General features: G+C 39.2%; 1 protein-coding gene across 6 annotated transcripts in view; it reads right to left on the reverse strand.

Moving 5' to 3' along the window:
• Positions 1-824: 824 nt before the first annotated feature.
• ABCB5 (ATP binding cassette subfamily B member 5) overlaps positions 825-22487 on the reverse strand; it is a 34662-nt gene continuing 12999 nt past the window's right edge. For 2 of the 6 annotated variants that reach the window (XM_042043994.1, XM_042043997.1), the window contains 16 exons: positions 21073-21276; positions 19674-19844; positions 17031-17192; positions 16322-16555; positions 14217-14363; positions 13529-13633; positions 12605-12682; positions 12017-12100; positions 9938-10141; positions 9134-9234; positions 7719-7859; positions 7098-7254; positions 4623-4820; positions 3490-3696; positions 2385-2531; positions 825-1865 (listed from right to left, as the gene is read on the reverse strand). In XM_042043994.1, coding sequence (XP_041899928.1) covers positions 1680-1865; positions 2385-2531; positions 3490-3696; positions 4623-4820; positions 7098-7254; positions 7719-7859; positions 9134-9234; positions 9938-10141; positions 12017-12100; positions 12605-12682; positions 13529-13633; positions 14217-14363; positions 16322-16555; positions 17031-17192; positions 19674-19844; positions 21073-21276 — 2526 coding nt within the window. In that variant the 3' untranslated portion in view covers positions 825-1679. Of the gene's footprint in view, positions 1866-2384; positions 2532-3489; positions 3697-4622; positions 4821-7097; positions 7255-7718; positions 7860-9133; positions 9235-9937; positions 10142-12016; positions 12101-12604; positions 12683-13528; positions 13634-14216; positions 14364-16321; positions 16556-17030; positions 17193-19673; positions 19845-21072; positions 21277-22487 lie in introns of those variants that run through there. The other 4 variants (XM_042043995.1, XR_006018597.1, XR_006018596.1 and 1 more) reach the window with 4 other exon arrangements.

Here is a 22487-nt window from a genome sequence, read left to right on the forward strand (position 1 = left end):
ATTACCCACTGTTAAGGAAAGTAGTGGGTACAGTACATGCTGAAGTTACTTTCCTTTTTTATTTTCAAAATGGAGAATGAAAATCTAGTGCTTGTAATTTCAACTCCAGTGCGGAAACAAAACAGGGAAAAGGGAATTAACTGGAGCCCACATTAGATAATTGGGAATGTAATAAGGGCAGCAGTTCCATAGTATGTATCTATCACAAGAAAATGAAGAGATCACACAAGAGGGGTGTCTGAATGAGTAAAAATTCCTCTTGAAACAGTCTGAGAAAAACTGTGAGGGAGAGCAACTGTATTTATTTTGGCAAACCTGAGACCAGATTTTCTTTTCTTTTGCGTGTTTTATTCCCCTTGCAGATCCTGATGCCGGAAAATAATTGAAATGAACAAAGGAGATCGCAATTACTGTAAGTTTGCCTGCTACAATCTGGAAATTATAAAGTACTGCAGGTTGCTCCACGCTATAAATCCTAACCCAAAGCCACGTGCAAAGCCTTGGAAAATTAAAATGCTGCAATTGTGTTTAGCGAGCCAAAAAACCCCAGCTGCTGAGTCACTCTGACTACACAGTACTTCAACTGTTAAAGGATGTATTGCAGCACCCTGAGGAATATATCAGAGGAATAACAAATTATCAAAGCACATGTGTAAACAAGCTTTGCCAACACTTCAAAAAAATCTTTGAAATTATTCATAGAATCATTTAGAATAGCAAAGACCCTTTAAATCATCGAGCCCAAATGTTAGGCTAACACTATCATGTCCACTACGAAACCATGTCCCTAAGTACTATGCCTATTAAAAATAAAGGAACTTATATTGAAAACAACTTTTCTTTTTTTCTTTATTTCAATGAAAAGCTGTTTACATGGATATAGAAGCCATCCTAGCTCCCCCACAAAACTTTTGAAATTATCCTGATAGATACAAAGCATGATTAAACTCTGTTAGGTCAGCATTTGAAAAATACTAAACAAAACAATAGTATCTTTTATGCAGTTTATCTTGATATGCGAAAGTTGTTACTATTACAGTTATTGTCTGAAATAGAATATTGAATTCCCAAGAAATGTGTGAAGCACAGTAATATGAGAAATGTGGCATAAAGTAGGGAAAAAAACCCCCCATGCATCAACATTCTTCTCTTTAATACAATATTTCTTTTTTTAATCTCAGTTTTCAGTAAGAATTGACAATCATCTTTAACTGAAGAAGAGTTTATGACTTCATCTGGCTGTTGAAGAAACCCAAAGAGCAACCACAAGCACCAACTTGCTGTTTATCCATGATGCTTAACTGCTGTTATACTCTGTTATCACCTTGATCTATGGCAGCTGCTATGGGCCAGGCTTTGGGGGGACAGTGAGAGCAGGGTACCCACCTGAGCTGTGGGTGAGACTCACCCTCCAGATCATGTCACACACCAAACTACTCAAAACATTCAGTCCCTAGGACTCCTCTGTGCACCTTCTGTGACCCAGCATGGGGCATGCACTGCTCATCCCCATGGAAGTGTGGGCCAAGGGCTACACTGGATACAGCAGCCAGGCTGCAACACAGTTCCTGCTCAGTCAGCACACACACAGCCCACAGTAATCCTCTGTAGAACTTTTCATATCTTCCCATTAAAAAAACAAAACGAAAAACCCTCAGCAAATAGTACTAATTAGAGACTTATGCATTTACAAGGGCATAGTAGTGCCCTTCCTTTGCCAGTAGCTGGCTGTGGGTGCCCTGCTCAACCACCCTGCCATTCTGGATCACCACGATGATGTCGGCTGTCTGCACGGTGGACAGGCGATGAGCGATGACGATGCAGGTCCGACCTTGCCGGGCGTTATCCAGAGCTTTCTGGACAATCTGCATACAGATACCAGGAAAATGCTGTTAGCACCTCAAAAGGCTTCCCTTGTCCTAGGAACTACATTTGATTTCTCACTCTCTTATCACCTGAATACATCTCCCACAGATATACAAGTCAGTGCAACCAGAGACCTTTGCTCAACAGGATTTCTCACTGAGGTCAGTGAGCCTGATCAAACAAATGTGAGACATGGAGAAGCGGGTTCTTGGGCATCCAGCTTGGGTCAGAGCACAAATTCAGTATTTACCATCTAATACGCCTGATAGGAAGACAACTGAGGTGTATCAGATCAGTGTGGAGTTTTATACTTAAAGCTTCAGGTTTTTTTTATTTAGTAAATATAAACAGCTTCCTAGTATAGTTCAATTCAAACCTCTCAGGTGGAAAAGCTACTGTGATACACCTAACTTGTTTCATAATTGAGCATTTGTAGCATGTGTACTTTCATTTTATACTACAAAATCAACTAGCCACGTACATAGGCATAAGTATTTCACATAATAATAATTATTCACCTTTTCGCTTTCTGTGTCAAGAGCAGAGGTAGCTTCATCCAGGAGCAGAACAGCAGGATTACGAACCAGAGCACGGGCAATTGCTATTCTTTGTTTTTGACCTCCAGAAAGTTGTGTTCCTTTCTCACCCACCCGGGTATTATATTTCTGGATGTTAAAAAATAAAAAAATCACCAGTGAATACTCTTAGAGAAGGAAGATTAGAAAAGCAAAATTTCATGCACGGCTATAAAAGTATTTTCATCTTGAAAGAAAGAATAGTGCAAGCGGTTTTAAGAAAGCTAAAGCTTTATAAACATCTCTAGTACAAGCAGTTATATATACAGCCCCAAAACATACCCAGTCTGAAAATTTACTCCCTCAAAGACTGGAATATACCTTGAATGGTACCAGCAATGAGGCATCTACAGAGTTTAAGATCATAAGATTAACTAACAATTTAATTCTAACTGACATATACATGAAGAATTTGATGCTGCAGTGCTTATGAATTAAGAATCTCATACATCATTTGTAGTAATGAAGATGAAATATTTTTCAGCATTATTACCTCAGTTTCAGATACACAGAACTACAGTGAAAAGAAGCATTCAAAGTATTTTCCTTTGTTAGAACCAAACTCTTGTCAGGCATGGTCAAATGCCACTTTTGATTTACTGCCCCTCTGTATTTAATAAGAAACACTCCCTGTGCATGTCCCTTCAATTAGAAATAGACTACTTTGTTTTACTAAATTGCTTTAGAAAAATAAAATGTCTTTATCAGAGTTTCTGCTGTCAAGGAAAAATATATTAAAAAGTTATTATGAGCGCTTACTTGTACATAGAACATCCTCTCATTTCCTTTTCCCCATCTCCCCCTCACCCCCCAAATATTCTGGGTTGTCTACCACTGTAATAATGGAAACATTGACTTTTTTTTTAACGAACAAAAAAGGATTTTAATCTTGAAACACACTGACATTTTGAAACATAATGGCTATTATATTAGGGGAAACAAAAGTGTTTATTTTTAATTTGATCTATGCAAGTGAGCACTACCTTGATTTCTCTATATCATTCCAAATAGATGATCTCACTGTGAAGAGAACATCACTGCCTCTTACCTCTGGCAGTTTTTCAATGAAGGCATGAATATTTGCTGCTTTAGCTGCTTCTTCAATTTCCTCCTGACTAATCACCCTACTATTGTCTCCATACTGGATATTTTCAGCAATGCTGCAGTCAAACAAAATGGGCTCCTGTGACACTAGGCCCAGTCGGGACCTCAGCCATTGTAAATGCAGAGATCTGGTATCAAATCCATCTGCTACCTAGAAAAAACAACAGAAACATGATGCCAAGCTGGCTACTGAGCTCATCCACACATACCTGCTGTAAAAAGGAAACGTGAATTCTAAGAGACAGCCCATTATGTGTTAGTTTCCCAGATGAAATCAAGTAAATTTTTTGCATGCAAAAATTAGAAAAGAACCGGCAGAATAGATGAAGTATTTTCCATCATTAGTTTTAAATTTTGCATTGCTTTGCTTCAATTTCCTAGCAGGCAGAAACAACATGCAGGTAACAGGCTGTTCTTGCAGTCCTTCCAGCCCTACTGACCACAAGAAGCACCAGGAAGCTCATGGGAAAGCCTGTCCCTTAAGAAGCTAAACACAACAATAAATATTCTCAGCTGCAGGCCTTTCAATCTTACAACCTCCAAGGAGGTTTCTTTTGAATTTTATACCCATTAACAGGGATTGCATCAAAAAGCACATTTGGACCTCCTGATAGTGACACAGTAACATATATGTGAGATTACATTTGTGTCACCTGAAACACATATCTGTGTCCCTAATGCGTTAATTCATATCATCAAGAAAACTTACCCACTGACAAGCATCACTGACATTAGTGTTATGCCCCTATCTGACCAGGGTGTGAAGAACCTTGGGGAGGAAATGCAGTTGGACATGGTCATTCCTTTCCCAGGCAAGATCTGTGACCTGAGCAAGCACAGTGTGCTAACATGGATGCTGCTGCTGGTACACGTGGGCAAATGCACAGGGAAGGCAATGACTAGGGTTTTGGGGTTGTCTACAGATCCACTGGAGGCACAGCCTCAGTAACTCACACCTCTAAAAAAAGGCATCACAACAGAGGAACTGCCAGGCTTGTCAAATGCCTCTGAAACCTTGGCAGATAAAGAGTCCTGTAGATTTAATTACTTTTAATAGCCACCCAAGTCTATTTTTACCACTTGTCCTTCCACAGGGTCATAAAATCTCTCCAGGAGCTGAATGGATGTGCTTTTGCCACAGCCGCTGCTTCCCACTAATGCCAGAGTCTGTCCTTTGTTAACCTTCACACTGAGTCCTTGCAAAACCTGAACTTCCGGCCTTGTTGGATATACAAAATGGATGTTTCTGAATTCAATGTTGCCTTCAAAATGGCTCTGAAAAGCAGTAGAGAGTTCACATGCTCATGTTAGCATTTATTATTTATTGTTATTAACTGTAACAACACTTGTTAAGACTTGGTTATTAAAGTGAGAGATCCAAGAAAGTTTGGGAGGGTCTTTTCAAAAATGCTTTTGAAATTCTTTTAAGTGACATGTTGGACAAGTATAGTATAGTTATAGGATGAACTGCAGATGTAAGTCACTATATCCTTTTGGAGAAGTTTTCTGCATCTCTTGTATCTATTTTTCAGCTCATCTTTGAAAAACTGTTGCAGAATAAGCTGAGGTAGAAGGGACTCTCTGGGATCAGAGTCCAGCTCCTGGCCCTGCACAGGACCGTCCCCAAGAGTCACACCATGTCTTGAGAATATTGTCCAAACACTTGAACTTAGTCAGGCTTAGTGCTGTGATCACTTCCCTGGGGAGTCCATTCCAGTGCCCCACCACCCTCTTAATAGGCAATATCTATATTTTTCATTTCTAACATATTTGAGACATTTCTGCTTGTGATATAAACAGCATCATTTGCTTTCCTGATCTCACTCTGCAGGTAGCACACTTTGAACAAATGTAATACAAAGTCAAAATCAGAGATTAAGATAGCAGAGCTAAATTCTTCAGTAGGTTATTCACAGGCACAAAGGACAAGCTGTGTTTTAAAAAGCAGTGATAGTTGTTAATTAGCCATTCTGGCCAGGCTGATATTTAAGCACAAGTGGAAGAAAGGGGGAACATGCCAAGGCTGTTCCCTGTCCTCTTCTTTGGGGTATGAACCAGCTCCCTGTACATGCCAGCAGCACCACAAATACAATGCTCTCACAGCAGGTGATAACCTAATTTGATGGACTCAAAGCTTTCCTTTGTTAAGTCACAGGCATCACTGGTAGTTAAGTCCAGTCTATATTAGAAATGTTTTCACTTAAGTTTTATTTTACTGGAGACCTTCTGCCAAGTGTTTCAATGTCTGCGCCAGAGAACCCTGGTTCAAGAAAATATGCAAGTGTGCTCAGAGCTTTAAAGGCTGAAAATCCTGTCGGTAAGCTTGAAGTTATAGAAAACTGGATTTATGGCTTCCTGAGTAGGAGCTACCTTCTAAACCTACATGGGAAGTTAATTTTAAATTTAGATAAACTTGGATGTGCCAGCGTAATCCTTCCAGAACATGCAAATTGAAAGCATTACATTCAGAAATTTGACAAATGCTGAGGTCAGCCTCCTTAATGTCAATTTTAGCTTAGAGGCAAGGCTCTTCGGGAAATTTTTGAGTGCTTTTTGGTTTCTTACTTTTCATTGTTTTTTCCTTGTTGTGTCTTTCCTCCCCCAAATTTAGAGAAATTATTCATTAAGTTTGTTTTGGCTTCACAAGAGCACATTTTTAATTGTAAGAGTTTCCACAGATGGAATAGGATGGCTTTTGGCAAAAGTGTCTGTCTCTAAAGGAACTAATCTTTCTTATTTATGAAATAATTAGAAAAATGCACTAGTATTTTATTTCTCCTATAGACCCTTACAAAGACAACACAACTTTTATTGGAACTGACATTATCTGTGTTTTCCTGAAGCCATTTAAGATGTTAGTCAGTAGAATGAAAAGCATTATTTTTCACTCATTTGTCTGAAACCCAGAAATTAAATGGTCCCTAAATAAGTCAGTACCACTATTTATATAGTGTCTGTCTTTGACAGAACCATAGAATGGTTTGGATTGGATGGGGCCTTTAAGAACATTTGGTTGCAACTCCCCTGCCATGGGCAAGGACACTTTTCACTAGACCAGGTTGCTCAGAGCCCCATCCAGCCTGGCCTTGAACACATCCAGGGATGGGATTCCATAACTTCTCTGGGCAACCTCTTCCAGTGCCCCACCACCCTCACAGTAAAGAATTTTTACCTAGTATCCAATAGAAACCTACTCTCAGTTTGAAGCCATTACTCCTTTTCTTGTCTCTACATGCTCTTATAACAAGTCCCTCACCATCTGCCTTGTAGGCTCCCTTCAGGTCACAATTAGGTCATCCTAATTGAGTTACCTTTTGTGACACCCTAAGAAATATGAAACTGTGAATACAATTGCAGATAATACATCATTACTAATTTAGTTTATTACAACAGTTTTTCTCTAGATAAAAAAAAGAACACTCCTTCCAAAAAAAAAAACCAAAAACCAAACCAAAACAACAAAAAACAGCAACAACCCCAAAACAAAAAACCCAAAGAAACAAATCTCCAGTATCCCTCCACACCCCAATCCAAAATACCACCAACCCTTACCAATTTTTCACCTTCATCACTGTAACTGTCAATTAGAGGTTTTCTTTCCAAAAGTTTAAAGATTCTTTGGGCTGACATTCGAGCTTTGCCATAGTCTGGTGCCAGGGAAGCAGACTGACCAACATTCATAGCTGCAAATATGACAGAAGAGAAGACTCTAAAAAGCAAAGGACAAAGCATGATTCATTCCAGGTAGAACAATGCATTCTTTTCCTACTGTTTTCTAGCATCCTTCGGTTATGATATTTCTGGAGCTCCTCACACTCCAAAACATCATCCAGTATTAGGAAGATCAACTTGTTCCCAAAGCTACTTTAGAGCTGAACAGTGGTATCATATCACTTCTTTGTAACACCCTCTGCCTGGAAGGGAAGTCAAAGGGCAAAAGCTTCTCCACAGTAGGTGTGTTGAGCTTGCTGCTCACTCTTGCTGTTTCTCTGCCCAAATATGCACCCTTCCCCAAAACAGCCCTCATGCCCAAAGAACACTCCCAACCAGACTAAATTCCTGAATTCCCATGCCCCATTGCCTCTGTAATTTGATAAATTAATTTGCATGCATTGAAATCGCTATCCTGTGTACTGATTCTGATCTTTTATACTTTTTATAAAGTATACTTACATAAATACATTTTCAAAGTTGGTCAGACAATTAGCAATGAGCCATGCCCCAAATCTGAAGACTGCTGCATTAATAAAGTACTCTGAACACTGAGCTATTCCATAGGTAAATCCATAGAAAGGGGCTTTTTTCAGAGATTTTCTGATAAAAGAAGAAACTCTCCATAAATGATTTGTAAAAGAGAAACAGCAGACACTGGCTGGGGGATAGCCAGACCTCTGGAATAAAATTTTCAAGGAATCCAGCTCACCCCCAAAAACACAACAAATCGGCCCACAACACACACATTCACAAACAACCCTTGCCAGACCCTAAGAGCCCCTGGCCTCATGACACAGAGCTGCCCTTAGGACAGAAAGCAATGAAATCCTTCATCCACAGTTATGTTAAATTGAATCTCGTTTCTTTGCTTTTATAGCAGGGCAGGTCACTACAGCAGTTAGTTAAAATGAAATAAGTTAATAACTGCCCCACATGACCCATTTTATTAAGAAAACAAGCAGGATCCAGCCTGGCCTAAGAGCTGCCTGTGGGCTTCCCCCAGCTCATCCCAATTCAGAGTGGGGACCTATTGCTGAGTATCCCCACAGGGATTCAGACTATGACGCTACTTCTCAATCTGTCCCTCTGGAAAGGTTTCATTTTGTGTTGCTAATTGAACACACATCGAATCAGAGTCTGTCCTCATTGTTTAGGGTGCTCTCTGAGGAAGAGGAAATCTTTCTAGTCTGAGCTGTAAATCAGACCTGTGACAGTCCAGGCAAGCGTCCTGCCAAAATCTGGGCTCTTTGCAGTTCACCAGACCTTGAATTTTAACATTATTTTGGCTGAGGACAGATTGTGCAATACATAATTTTCAATTCTTTCTTTTACATTAAAAACAATTTAGATTTTGGGCTATTTTATTTAAGTAAAATGGAGCTAGAAAAATGTTGCAGCCGTGGTGATTCAAATGCATTTCATTGGAGACAAGTCAGTGGGACATAGTAGATCAAACAAGGGAAACATACAAAGTTCTTTTCAAGGTTTCAAAATCATATGAGAGGAATAAAACTGGTTTATGTTATAAGGGTGTGGTGGAACTGTCAGTTCTTAAGTGGTATCAGTGCAATACACTGAAATGGAGTGAACATATATCCTATATTGTAGGCAAACACAATATTGTGTAACACATATGCAGGGAATGCAGTTTATAAAGTGTTTGCATAATAAAAGACAAATCCTGCAATGTTTTTTTCGCTCTGCACTTAATGTATATAAAAATATAGGGACCATACAAATTTTACAGCTATATGAACAGCTATTAATATTCTTACCAGTCTTTTGGGTGTTGGATATTCCAAGAAAGGTATTTACAGTAAATATGAAAGACTGAAGTGTACAAAGAAAGAATTACTAAAGAGAAAAAAACCCACCTATATGTACGGTTCAAACTAGAAATATATCTTTCATAAAATATTTCTTCCCTGGTCAGTGAAGCTACAGTTCTTATGTTTTCAACTGATTCTGTTGAAATCTAAACAAAGAGATTAAACAAATAACAGGTGATCCCTTACAACTGCAATCTACAACATATCTCCTGAACACTTGATTTCTTTTCTAGCATTTATTATTTTAGATCAGAAAGTGCTTGCTTAAGAGTAGGGATCAAGGTAAAGGAAAGTCCTGAGCAATGCAATTATTCACCAGCAGTGTCTTCCCTAACCCATGGGTTGTGGCCCTCATGAATTAAACCCAATTTAATAAAATGGGAACAAACACTAGTCCTCTGGACACAGCTTGCTCTTTTTGCATGGACTACTTCCATCTCCTGGACGACCACTACCAGGTGAACAAAGGCTGAAATTCTTGAGCACATTAATGGCTTGCCTTTATGATAGAATAAAAAGATATCAATGTTGCAACACTTCTGGCTGCAGCAGAGTAGTGCAGAGCCCCATTGCTTGCCTTAGGCTCAAGGTGCACCAGGGCAGGGGCTGCTTCTGCTGCAGCTGCCACTGCCCAGAAATCCACTATGGAGGCTTTCAAATGCATTTTTATAGTCCATCTTGCAGGTGTTTTGTGTTATCTGCGCTTTGCTTTTCTTGAAGATACATAAACATTCCCCTCAACACCCTTCATTTATCTTGGATAATTGAGTCAGCTATAATATAACTTACAATGTTGTCCTTAAAAGTTATTTCACACCAGAACTCTGTAGTTAAAATTGAAGAACTTACTCTTCCAGCCTCTTCCAAAGCTTTTTGGTCTTCTGCAGCATGACCAGACATAGAGCTAGCACTCACAGCATTTGCACCAACAATAAAAGGAATGCAGGCCAGGATAAGCAAAGTCAGCTGCCAGCCATATACAAATGCAATAATGATGGCAGTTGCGAGGGTAAAGACAGTCATAGTCATCAGTGCAAGACGGCTTCCAGTTGCCTAACAAAACCCCAGAAACCCCCCAAATATATGTCATTAGATTTTTCTTTTTGTTGCTCAAATTACCACTTCCAATTACTGTAAGTCAAGGCCAACAGTTTGGCTGGTAAATGAAACCATGCATGATCACGTGTTTGGACATCATGTACCAACTTCTATAACCATTCCTAGAGATTCCTCATACCTGCCAGCATTGAGGCCTGCAAGAGGTGTTAATGTAGAGAGTCAGATGTGACAGTTGTTTAATGAAATGTATCTGGAACTTCACACACTACCTAAGGTAGAGAAAATTGTGACCACTGTAGGGCAAATTGGCAGTTAGATGTCCAGCATTAGGCAAGGAGGCCTTGGTTTTAACAGCAGCCATCCACTGAGACCCACCACACTAACATGGTGAAAAATATTTGTCCTCAGCTTCTCACACTGCTGCACTTGGGGTTGGGTTCTTAGAGAAAAGAAATCTGAATTTGGCCACCCTGCAGAAATGTTTTATCTCAGCGGGATAATGAGTAGGAAATAACTCTGACTGAAGAATTCTCACCTCCTCCCAGCCTGTATAACCTTTTCATCAAAAACTTTTTAAAATGAGAGTTGATTAACATCCAGCATCCGGGTGGGCTCTGATCTTCAGAAAAAACTTCTACAAACAGCCCTATGGAAATAGTTCATCTTCCAGAACTTGGCATGATGGTAAAAACAAAAATCCTTGGGTGGGAAGCAAATATTCTTCTTTCTTTTGCCAAAGACTTTCCTGCCCTTAAAGGACTTTTCTGGCTCAATAAATTTAAAATATTAATAATTAAACCAATGCCAAGGTGAATTGTTGCCATATGTTCTAGGGGTTGCACATAAAGATGGATTTGGAAACTTCAACCAGTGCAGCATGAGGCATGGTACTGACTTACTGACAGCTCTGGCTCTCCAGAGAACGCAATAGCACTGGAGACCCGTTCATGCCCTTAGCTGTTTTTTGAAGTTAGGGAACTGTGTGCACCCCTCCTTTTTACTGCCCTGACAGTTCATTGCCACTGAAGCAAACAAACTTTAAAAGATGAAGATGACTCCATTTTGTCAAAGACTATTTTATCCCTGCAAGCCCATAATGAAAGAGGGCCAGAGAGGAACAAAAACCTATGGAGACTGAAAAATGTAGGGTTTAAAGGATTAGTGATGTACAAATATGAAGGGAAAAAAAAGACACTAGTAAACTTCTCCCCACAAATCCTGCAGTGATTTTTTTCCCCCGCAAAGAGATGGGAAGAAAGAAATGTTTGGCAGATTGTCAAGTTCTGCTGATGAGGTGAGCAGTTGGAAGAACTGTGCAGAATTTGCCATATTCTCTTGTCAGTGTCCAGCAGCCACCTCTCCCATACCAGCTTCTTGAGTAGACCCCTAGAGATTCCTTGTAGATCATTGCCCTATGTGGGGTTTTTTAAGTATTCTGGTCTATTTCTTACTGTTTGTGAAGTATATTTTGTGGCAATGAGAAGAATTCTCTTCACTGAGGTCAGTAAGCTTTTACACCATAATGGGGTTTAAAAACCTGGGGCCCAATGACTATGGTCCAAGCATATATGCAGAATTCACTTTGCATGGTGAAATGACCTACCAATTATTATATATTTAGCTTAAAGATTTGCAGGGAGGGACATGAAAGGTACATGAACATCTACTGGATTTTTGGTAGTTCTTGTATATTATCATCTGGGAAACCATTTCCGATGTATCTGTAGCATGCTATGTAAATGCATATGCCAGTATGTGGGATAGATTTACTACTTTGTTTTCTGAAATAATCTTGGAGTTCCTTGCCAGTTGCAATTAATATTTTTAAGGAAAAAGATATTTAAAAAACGCATAAAAGGATCAACATACGCCTTTAACTTGGGAAGCATCTGTAGCAAGACGAGTTAACAGAACACCAACAGCATTTTTCTGGTCGTCATACCATCCAATCTCCTTCAAGAAAAGACATTGATTTTTGTTTCAAAAACTTACATGAAAGTACAAAAAAGTATGGCTAACTGAGTATTCTTTCTCTGTAGTCATCATTTCCAAATAAACTAAAAGAAAAAGCCTAAAAAGCATTGTTCTTTTGTGGACACCTAGTTGTTCATAATCAAAGTGTTATTGGCCGCAATGTTTTCCTGAACATGCCTATTTAGAAACTTTTATTATAACCCCCACTTACTTAAAAATTCCTCAGGCCTGAAGAGATTAACTATTCTCTTACAAATTACCTATTCCATCAGCTATAGAATATCCTGAGTTGGAAGGGACCCAAAAGGATTTGTATCCACAGAATGGAAAGGAAGACTTTTTATTGCAAAGGCTGTGGTAGGGTTCTTTTTTCTTCCAGTCACCAATTTACTTTCTTCTAGTCCCTTTCAGGTGTTTCTATGGAGACACAGGTTCTTGTCTACACCCATTGCTCTCTTGATATCCTAACTGCCTCATTCGTACCTGCTGAAGTAATGCTCTGAAGGACAAAGAGCGCAGTCTCATTGTTAGCATTTCCCCAGACTTCCCAAACATGAATCCCTGGGGGAGGAAAAAGAGTCACATTTTCTCATCTGATGCTGTTATTCTGTTTATAAATCTGCACAACAAAAGCAATCACACCAAGAAGCACAACAAAAGCAGTCACACTTATAGCCCCTCCCTACAGTAAATATATATATCCTGGGAAAAGCATCGTTCACATTCCTGAACCTGAAACTCAATTTTCTCACATGGCAAAGAAGGCATCTATATATTACATACTTGTATCATGACCCAAGCAAAGGGAGATTCAACTTCTCTGGTCAACCTTGCACACACAGACAATGGCACTATAAGATAAATCAGCCTGTCTAGTGATTGGCCTCCCCACCCTGATTGTGTCCAGAGACATCCACTCACAGCAGTCATACTGATGGATTTTATGACACGGACATCAATGGGCACTAAGTGTTTCCTGCAAGATTTAAAGCAGTCATATGAGGACAGCAAATGGTGGAATTTACTTGATGGTATGAAAAGCTCCATCTGCAATGGAAAGAGCGAGTCTGCTTCCTACTTATTTTGGCAAGAGCCTATAGACTCTTACAGTCAGTGAGAAATGTCAGTATTAACTTTGACTGTAAGGCCAGACCCTCAACTTTGATTTAAATCATGCTGAATTAACATTGCCTTCAGTGGATTATTTAAACCAAGAGCAAATGTAGACATACGTCTTTAGGTAAACATTAACATTAAATCTATATATCCCAGGAAGACCCTGGCACTTCTGCATATTTTTGTAAGCTCTGATTGTTGTTTTACTTCTCAGATTGTGTTGATATGAGTTATACCTGCAGCCTGCTGGAGAATTCAGGGCTTTTAAAATTTCAGTGTAGTGACACTTACTTGGATTATGTATGCTGCTAAGATAATCACTCCAAGTAAAAGAAATATTAAAGAAAGCAGCACAGTGTTTTTACTCCTTTTTTCTGGATCTCTTTCTTGAAAAGCCTATGAAAAGAAAAAAACCACAAAAATGAGTACATAGACAAGCATCCATTACATAAGCCAGCCTTCATCTCAAGAAGCTTGTCTACTTTAATTTCTTCTAGCAAGTATCCTGGATCCTAAAATCAGTCTTCAGTCAATTTTCTGTTGAGGACCCAGTAGACACCCCAGCTTTCCATTTAACCTACACTGCGTTAATTTGTTCTCCCATATCCATCCATATTCCTCCTTTCCTCTGCTAGTCAGATGCAGTTCTACCACGCTCTGCTTCCAGAGTCCCTTCTACATTTTTCACTGGATGTATAGAAGTCAGTCCCACTGAGAGACTTACATGGGAAGAACTGAGTGGCTGATCATGAGGAAAGCTCAGGACTGCAACCTCCAGTTGCAAAAAAAAAAAAAAAACCAAAAAAAACCCCCAAACCCAAACAAATTGAAAAACCAAAGACCACTAAAAAACACCCCCAAAACCCCTCAAAAAACAAAACCCACAAGCAAAACAAAAAACCCCCAAAAAACCCCCCCACCCCCCCCCCCCCCCCCCCCCCAAAAAAAAAAAAAGAAGAAAAGACCCCAAAAAACTTACCCCAATAATTTTTCCAAATATAACAGCGAATGCAGGATGGACCGCACCTATGACAGCGGCAGCAATCACTCCCAGCAGTACATAGAACCACTCAGGTTTGTTCAGAGCCAGGATTTTTAAGTAAGGCACAGCAGGGAGATTTTCTTCCTACGGCAAAAAGTTGCAAGTTTTCCTTGGAAAGTTGCAGAACAAAATTCCCCAGACATTGGGTGTTCATTAGGCTTTGGGCAGTGAACTATCTTGGTAAAGTGCTGAAAGCCCTCTCTGTGCACTCAGATGAGGCAAACATGCTGGAGATTTACTGCTTTGCTGTTTCATATTCTAGAACATCAACTGCACTGTGAAAATTTGGGGACAAAAAATTTAATAAAAGGCTAAGTCTTGAGGGGAGAAGGGCCAGGACAGTTCACTGAAGTCAGATAGGGCTGGTCACCATGAATGGCAACTAACATTTCAATCATTATAAAGAACTAAAAGTCTCACTGTTCAGAGCACAGAAGAGATCCCTCCAGTTCAGCAAAATGCCAGTGGGCTGGCCATAGAACAATTGGGTAGAGAGGTCATTTTTCTCTTTGGCAAACTATATCCAATGAATCATTACCAAAACCAGGAAAGAGGCATGTGTTAGAGTCAGTTAGACTGTTTCTGCTTTGAAAGCACAAAAAATGTTCTGTCCTGCTTTACCACTTAAATAAAGTGCCTATGCCTCCAAAAGGATATTTCAGAGAAAACAAATAATGAAGACATTAGAAAGGAGACAAAATATTAGTCAGGATTACAAGCAAGTTGCTCTTGCTTCCTGGTTATTTTATCCTGTGTTTCAGATGCTAATGAGGGTGGCTAAGCCTCAGCTATAGAAGTGGGCTGATTTCTCTGAAATAATTACATCTGCTGGATGTTCAACTTCATTTTTTTCTGAATAGGATGAATATTGTATTCTTGAGCATGAACACCCACTACTTCCTCTAAGGTCATAAACAGTATTAATATACAGCCAAAAAGTATCTTTTGAAGTTACATGACTTTTTATATGATAATAGGAATGAATCCAGTTCCTTTGTGCTATTTGAATATTCATTAGCTGGAAGATATATTTTAGTGAGGAGGACTATCTGTAGGTAAAAAATATATTAAGGCTTTCATAAATATTTTAAAATGTCAGATTGCTTATTACAGATGGGATCCTAGTTTCCATAGATTTAGAAGGATTCATGTTTTTACTTTGGAATTTATATTTCTTTACTTCAAGGGTCCTGAAATCAGGTAAAAACCCCAAACCTAAACAAAAAACCCAAGTAACCTCAATATACCAAACAACTCTTCCAAAACGTTTCATGAAAAAAAAAAAAAAAAAAGAAAATCTGCAGTTAAAGTACTACAAAACAGAAAACAAAATCAAGTCCCTGTTGAGCTGCTTAGATAAAGTCTGATCCAGAATGCACTACAACTCTGCTCTATTGATACCAGCAAGTTTTACTCAACTTTGACAAAACAAACTCCTTTTCCTAAAACCTGAACTTCCTATGTGACTCTTATTGATGTATGCCATGAGTCAACTAAGTTGTTTTATCTGTAAAAACCCTGCAGAACTGAAACACATACTAAAACAGAGAGAGTAATGGTGCTTTTAGTGGGAAAGCTCTTCAAAATGTTAGGGTTTTGATTCTTTTTTCTTCTGCTTGACATAAATGTAGTATGATACTCCAAGGCGCCTTCAGTTTGGGTTTTCAGGGATTACATTATCCAGGAATATTTGCAACAGTAAGTACCAGGGAGTAAAGAATCTTGCAAATGAAATCTCACAACTAGTTTTAGTTAGATAGAATTAAAACATCAACACTACTGAAATAATAATTGTACTAAGCATGACAAATCAATAGCAAAAGTTTTTTCCAGTTTCACACTGACTCAGTAGTGTTAAAATGAAGATCTTTGTTAAGACAAATGATTATCCCCAGATGCTCAGTCTGGTGAGTGCTGACTGCAGTGGCACCAGAGTAAAAGTTGCATGGCAGCCAGCTCTCTAAAAGTAATCCAGGTTATGTGTTTTTTGTTTATGCTTACATCTTATCTTTGAAATTAGAAACTGAAGTTCTAATACCAACCTCCACCTCCATTTTTTTCTTCTTTTTTCCAAAGGGATTTTTAGATGAACTCCTCTTGCTCTTATATCTGCTGGATCTTCTTCGAATGCTGCCTCTTCCTGAGATCACAGATCCTTCAAAATTATTTTGAAGAGTCAGCTCTTCCACAGGATTTATGTTTTCCTCGTATTCCTCAGCTTCTGTGACTTCACTATCTTCTGATGTGCCATAATCTTGAACATCACTGCTACAACCCTAGTGAGAATTCAGGATATACAGTTAAGGCATTTTAAACAGAAAGAAGGAAAAGTAGTTTTTTTCCTCATGAATACTGCTGTTTCATTTGTGTAACTACTGTTGTCTATAGGCCATATATATTTCAGTCTGCAATGGCAGAACAGTAGAGTATTTGATTCTGATTTTTTCCCCTTTTTTCTTTAAGGAAGCCTATGGAATCCACCTGGAATCTAACACCTCTGTGGTTATGCCATAATTATGCAGTCTGTGCCTTAAACTCACTTATGTTTTTGACATATTGGATTGCATAAATATGAAACACTTAAAGGTAAAACCCCCAAGGATTCCAAGCCTGTGTCTGTGCCCAGACTAGAATAACTGAGCAGCTGCCAGTTGGACAATATGCAGGAACCAGAGAGAGAAAATGGCTCCACCAACCATCATTTGACAACTCTGTGAAATGGAGAAAGAAAGTAAATAAATTTGCCCTTACCTGCTGCATTACAAGGGAATAGTAGACTCCTTTCTGCAACATCAGTTCACTGTGCGTCCCTTGTTCAACCACGATGCCTTTCTCAAATCCAGCAATAGTGTCAGCAGTCCTGATGGTAGACAGTCTGTGAGCAATCACAATGGTGGTACGTCCAGCCCGAGCCTTACAGAAACACACAAAACCCAGTTACAATTATTATGTGCAAGAAAATAGGACAGAAATAAAACAAAGTTATTTCAGTCATTTGTAACATGAAGTAAATCAAAATTAAAAAAAAATTCTCTTTTAAAAGCAAAGATGACTTTTTTTCCTGGTTTCATGTCCTTGTTTAGCAGTCCAAGGACAGTTTGTTTGACTAATTTAGGTAGAGAAAGCCACATTAATCTTTTCAGACAGGCAACAGGTATTCAAGACCATAATGAAAGTTTATTTGTTATTTGACTTTTTATAAAACTTGAACTGTTTGAGCTAAAGTTGTAACAAAGTGTTTCCATGTGCATGCAAGCGCAAGGGGGAAGTGCTGCGAGAATAGCTAGATCTTTCTGAAAGCAAAGCTAGGATAGCAAATATATAAAGAGCAGATATTTTCTTTATATACTGCACTTTTTGGAAGTACAGCATCAGCATAATTTCATACAAGACTTAACAGGAAAGAACAGAAGAACAAACTGGCATCAAAAATGGATTTGGGCCACTCCCTTTTGAAACAAGCTGATTTGACAATAATCCTGCTGGGATTTGGCAGGAAGAGCTGCTGAAGTCTCAGTCGGCAGGTTGTGTGTTCCATCCCTCTCCAGCTCCCTCACGCAGACCAGTGGCACACACAGCCCTCATGCAGCAAATGACCACAGGCCAGCTTGTGACTGCTGGAGAGGCTGGCTTCCCTCCTCCCTGATGCCTGGAGCAGATGGTGACTTGAAGGCAGGACAAGAGATCCAAGGGGACCTCATGCAACAAAGATGTTCTGTGGTCCTGGAACCTGCTGGAAGTTTCTTGCTACGGAAGCTGTGCATCGTATGGGCACAGGAACAGGGACATGAAGATGATGATGGCATCTGCAGTAGAGGACGGCTTCCATGGAGATTTGAACTCTTCCCCTACACCTGCCATTCAGTTCTCACGGACCTGATGCAAGTCACTCACAGCCTGTCACAGCAGGTCTGCCACAGTGTGGTTTTTATGCCTCTGTCCTAATGCACAAAGCCTTCACCATCGTAGCTGGGAGCTGTGATCAGAACTAGCAAAATGCTTTAAAGGATGCAAAGTTATCTGAAAAACAGCTGGCTACTAGCAGCTGAACATGAATGCCCAGAAACAGTGAGCATTCATGAGGTTAGTATCTCTGCTCCTCAGCTGTAAAAATAATGAACAATATTAGCACCACTTTTTCCACTCAGGGATGTTGAAAAGCAATTTGGAAATCCCATTAGGGGACTACACTGATGGACATCAAAAAGCTGTGAAAAGATGACTAACTTATGATTCAGGGTTCATTTTGGTGTGTTCTGAGAACATGAAGAAGGATGAGAAAGAGTCCACTTAATTGAATGACCTCTCTCTGTTATGCACTAAATGAAGCAATAACCTTCTGGAAAAGCTAAGTACTTCATTATAAAATTTTAAAAAACAACCAAAGACACAGAAGAAAGCTAAATTACATCTAAAGCAGCAATCTTTTAGGGTTAAGTCTGCATCAATTGTATGATTGATATAGAAATTAGGTTATATGAATATTATTTTTGCATCTACATGTTACCGCAATACTAATATCACTAGAACATGAATATAACAAACAAATGCACTTTACCTCAGATTTAAACTGACTAGCAAGTGAAGATAACAAGTCTGTATTTCCCTTGAGCCATACTAGTAATTCGTATCTCTCTGCATAACTATGGAAATGAAAGGCAGAATTTTTCACCTCATTCTAAAAAATACATTAAAATAAATATTAGACAAAAGAAAACGCATTCAAGCCCAACCATGAAGTTCTTTTTCAATCAAAGCCTATGGGTTCCACTATATGTTGATGGAAACTGCTGATGAAGGTGGGCTGTGAGGAAGGTATTGTGTACTGATCACAGTCATGGGTACAAATTCTGACATCTGCTCTGCAGCAGCACTCACCCTAGAGCTGTGGGGCTGCTAAAAGCAGGAAAAGAATGTAAATGGCTAAATCCCAAGAGCTTTCTGAAAATTACGAAGCAACTATTCAATAAGGAATAAATACTAGGAATATCAGTAAAAGAAATATACTTTTCTATTAATCTACCTAGAAAGGGCCATTCTGCCCTCATATCTTGCCATGATAAGATGCAATCAATATTTGACCAGCAAATGAACAATTATGATTTGAGAAAGGGAGTGCAGGAGACCTAAGTTTCAGTTCCACATGACTAAGTGTCTTCGTAATAAGTAATAATGCAAAACCAAAACCTGTAAACAAATTAACATGATTTTCAATTAAATTTTTGATAGTTCAAACTCCCTGTTAAAACATTGAAATGGAACATCCATCCAAATTTTATGTTCCAATGTCCTTGATTCTGATGGAAACCTGCACTGAAAATTGTACATTAATTTTTCTTAAGCACTGTTTCACCTTTTCATGGAAGCTGCTAGCTTCATTAACATGAGTCCTACCTTATCAAGAGCTGCTTGCACTATGGATTCACTCTGAGTATCTAATGCAGATGTAGCTTCATCCAGAAGAAGAATTTTGGGATTTCTTGCTAGGGCACGGGCAATAGCTATTCGCTGCTTCTGTCCTCCACTCAGCTGAGCCCCTCTTTCACCCACCATGGTGTTAAATTTCTGAGAAAGGAGAGAACAGAACAGAAGCTGAGACATCTCAAATCCTCATTTCTCCGTGCAACCCTAACTACTCACTTGTAGAAGATGTAGCTTCTTCCAGCTGACTTGAGCACGTGCAGAGCAAACACGGAAGGACATCCATCCAACTGGCTCTTAGCCAAACCCTCCCACCCGCACCACATGTGGTACCTGCCAAACTTTGAACACATGGTTCTTTAAAGACTTGATCTTTACTGCTCACTCGGTGCTCCAAACCCTGGGGTTTCTCAAGACAAGCCTGTAACAGGCATCTCTATATTTTCTGATTATTGCCTACCTTTCCAAAAGGGTTGGAGTGATAGGGACACAGCAGAAATGTGCCTCCTCTGAATCTGAGACACCCCCCTTGGAGCCATGGTTTGGTTCCTACTGACTGTATCACTTACTGCAAAGTGGCAAATCTCAAAGTCCAGTGTCGTTTTTATTAAACAGCTATATAAGAGTAAATATGATAAAATAACTCTTCCTGAGAAAAAGGAACCTTGGAACAGACTGACAAGCTAGAAATGGCTAGAAATTCTTGAGAGGTGGGGGTCAAGCTCTCTAAAGGAGTAAAAGGATTTGAAATCAAATCCCAGGTGGGCACTTTCCCCCCATTTTTTTAACTTCAGGAAAGAAGGGAAGAACATACTATTCATTTGTGAGGATGTGTTTAGAATGATTGACCTTGCTTCCCACCCTCATCCTGAAAGGAGTAAGGCACCTACTGCTAAGAGAGGGCTCAAAGCCAGGAATCTCAGGCAGAGGGAGGGTTCAAGCTTCTAGCTGCTAAGAAGGGTCTTAGCTCAGGCCATACTTATTTCTTCCACTCCCCCCACTTCCTGTGAATGTACAGACAGCTTTGGATTTTGTACAAAGGGCTTTGGATTTCTCATTCTTCTTTTTAAAAGCCCAACTCTTCCCTGCCTCATGAGATGGGTAAGGATGGCTGTGAAGCTGTGAAGCTTCCTTTCTCCTGAGTTAAGAGGTTGACATTTTTTCCCAGACTTCAGCACAAGTCCTTTGAGAGCAACCAAAGGCACAATAATCTAGTTGAAAAACTCTCTAAACTGAAATCTGCTGAAGGTAATAAGTATCTTTTGAGAAGTTGTAGTATAACTTGGATTCCCATGCTCTGCCTCTCAGAAACAGGACACCAACCTAAAATGGACCTTTCATTCTTACACTCAAAATAAGTTCATGAACTTACATCAGGGAGTCTAGATATAAAGTCAAAAGCATTGGCTTCCTTGGCTGCTCGCTCAATTTCAGCATCAGTGATGTCTTCTCTGCCATAGCGAATGTTCTCAGCTATTGTGGTTGCAAACAAAACAGGCTCTTGGCTCACAATGCCAATATTTTCTCGTAGCCACTTTGTGTTAAGGGTCCGAATATCCCGACCATCTAAGGTAATCTGAGAGGAAAAGAGTGCATCAAAGAAGTCGAGGAAATGTACTCTGTTTATAATAAAGCAATTAATTACTATTACTTGACTGAAGTATCAGCTAGAAGGTCAAGAAAAAAAAATAGTGTCTTTAATAGAAAACTACGTTGGGGGAGAAGCTGCAACAGCAGTTTTTCCATCCACTGCACAAGCTGGAGAATTATGAGGAGCAACATAAACAGAGAAGACATCACGAGCTTTTTTTTTTTTGTGTTCCCCCAATAACCATCCTATCTGAGCTGGCTTAATCCTCCAGCTTCCTTGGACGCTTTTTACATGATTCTCATGTCCCGATGCCAGTTTGCTGTCTTCACAGTTGTGGCTACACAATTGTCTCTGTGGCTGTGCTTTACACCAGATCAAAGAGAGTTCAAGTTGACTAAGAGGAAAGGGAAAGTTATTTTTAACCTAGATAATTTGCAGTGTGGTCCTATGAACATTGGCATTGACACAGCAAAATGAGTCATGGAGGCAGGAATGAATAGCCACAGAAACATTAAGTTTAAGAAACTGTGTTGATAACAGCTGTCTTGGTACCTTATATACTGATAATTCAATTTTTAATATTTGAAATGTCTACCTACTTTCAACTAGCAGTAGGAACTATTAAGTAGCATTCTTCAAATATCACGAGTAAAAAGCACATTTTCTTAAAAACACATTGTTTCTCTTGTCTCAATTTTTTGCTTTGGAAATTTCTGGTGGGAAGTATTTACCATTTACTAACTGGATTTAGTGTTTAGTGGTAAAACACATACAGTGTGTAATGATGGAAACTTTTGCTGTGGGTTAACAGTGAAAAACAAGCCAAGAAAACAAGCATTTAAAAAAGGGAAGCTCTCTGCAGGTTTTAGCTTATATTCAATGAAAAGGAAGTAAAACACAGCAGAACATTGTTGGGTTGTGCTTTGCTTAAAAATTTTAGGGAATTTTAAAAGTGAACTATTGATAATTATTTTAAATTCAGATCTTGCAAGTCTATTCAAAGACTTGTGGCATTTGCTATGTGTGACACAGTACTGTAAGAAGGAGCAGAATAGTGAAGTCAGGCCAACAAGAGAGGATCATTCATCTGAAATTGAAATTGTGGAAATATGAACTATGCAGATATGTGCTCAAATTCAGTCAAAATAATAAACAAGGCTCAGTCAATATGGGAAACTTGTGCATGTTCTAATAGC

This window comes from Corvus kubaryi, unplaced genomic scaffold, assembly GCF_017639235.1.
Source record: "Corvus kubaryi isolate FWS band 111438036 unplaced genomic scaffold, C.kubaryi_AGA036_p1.0 37398, whole genome shotgun sequence".
Classification (NCBI taxonomy): Eukaryota; Metazoa; Chordata; class Aves; order Passeriformes; family Corvidae; genus Corvus; species Corvus kubaryi.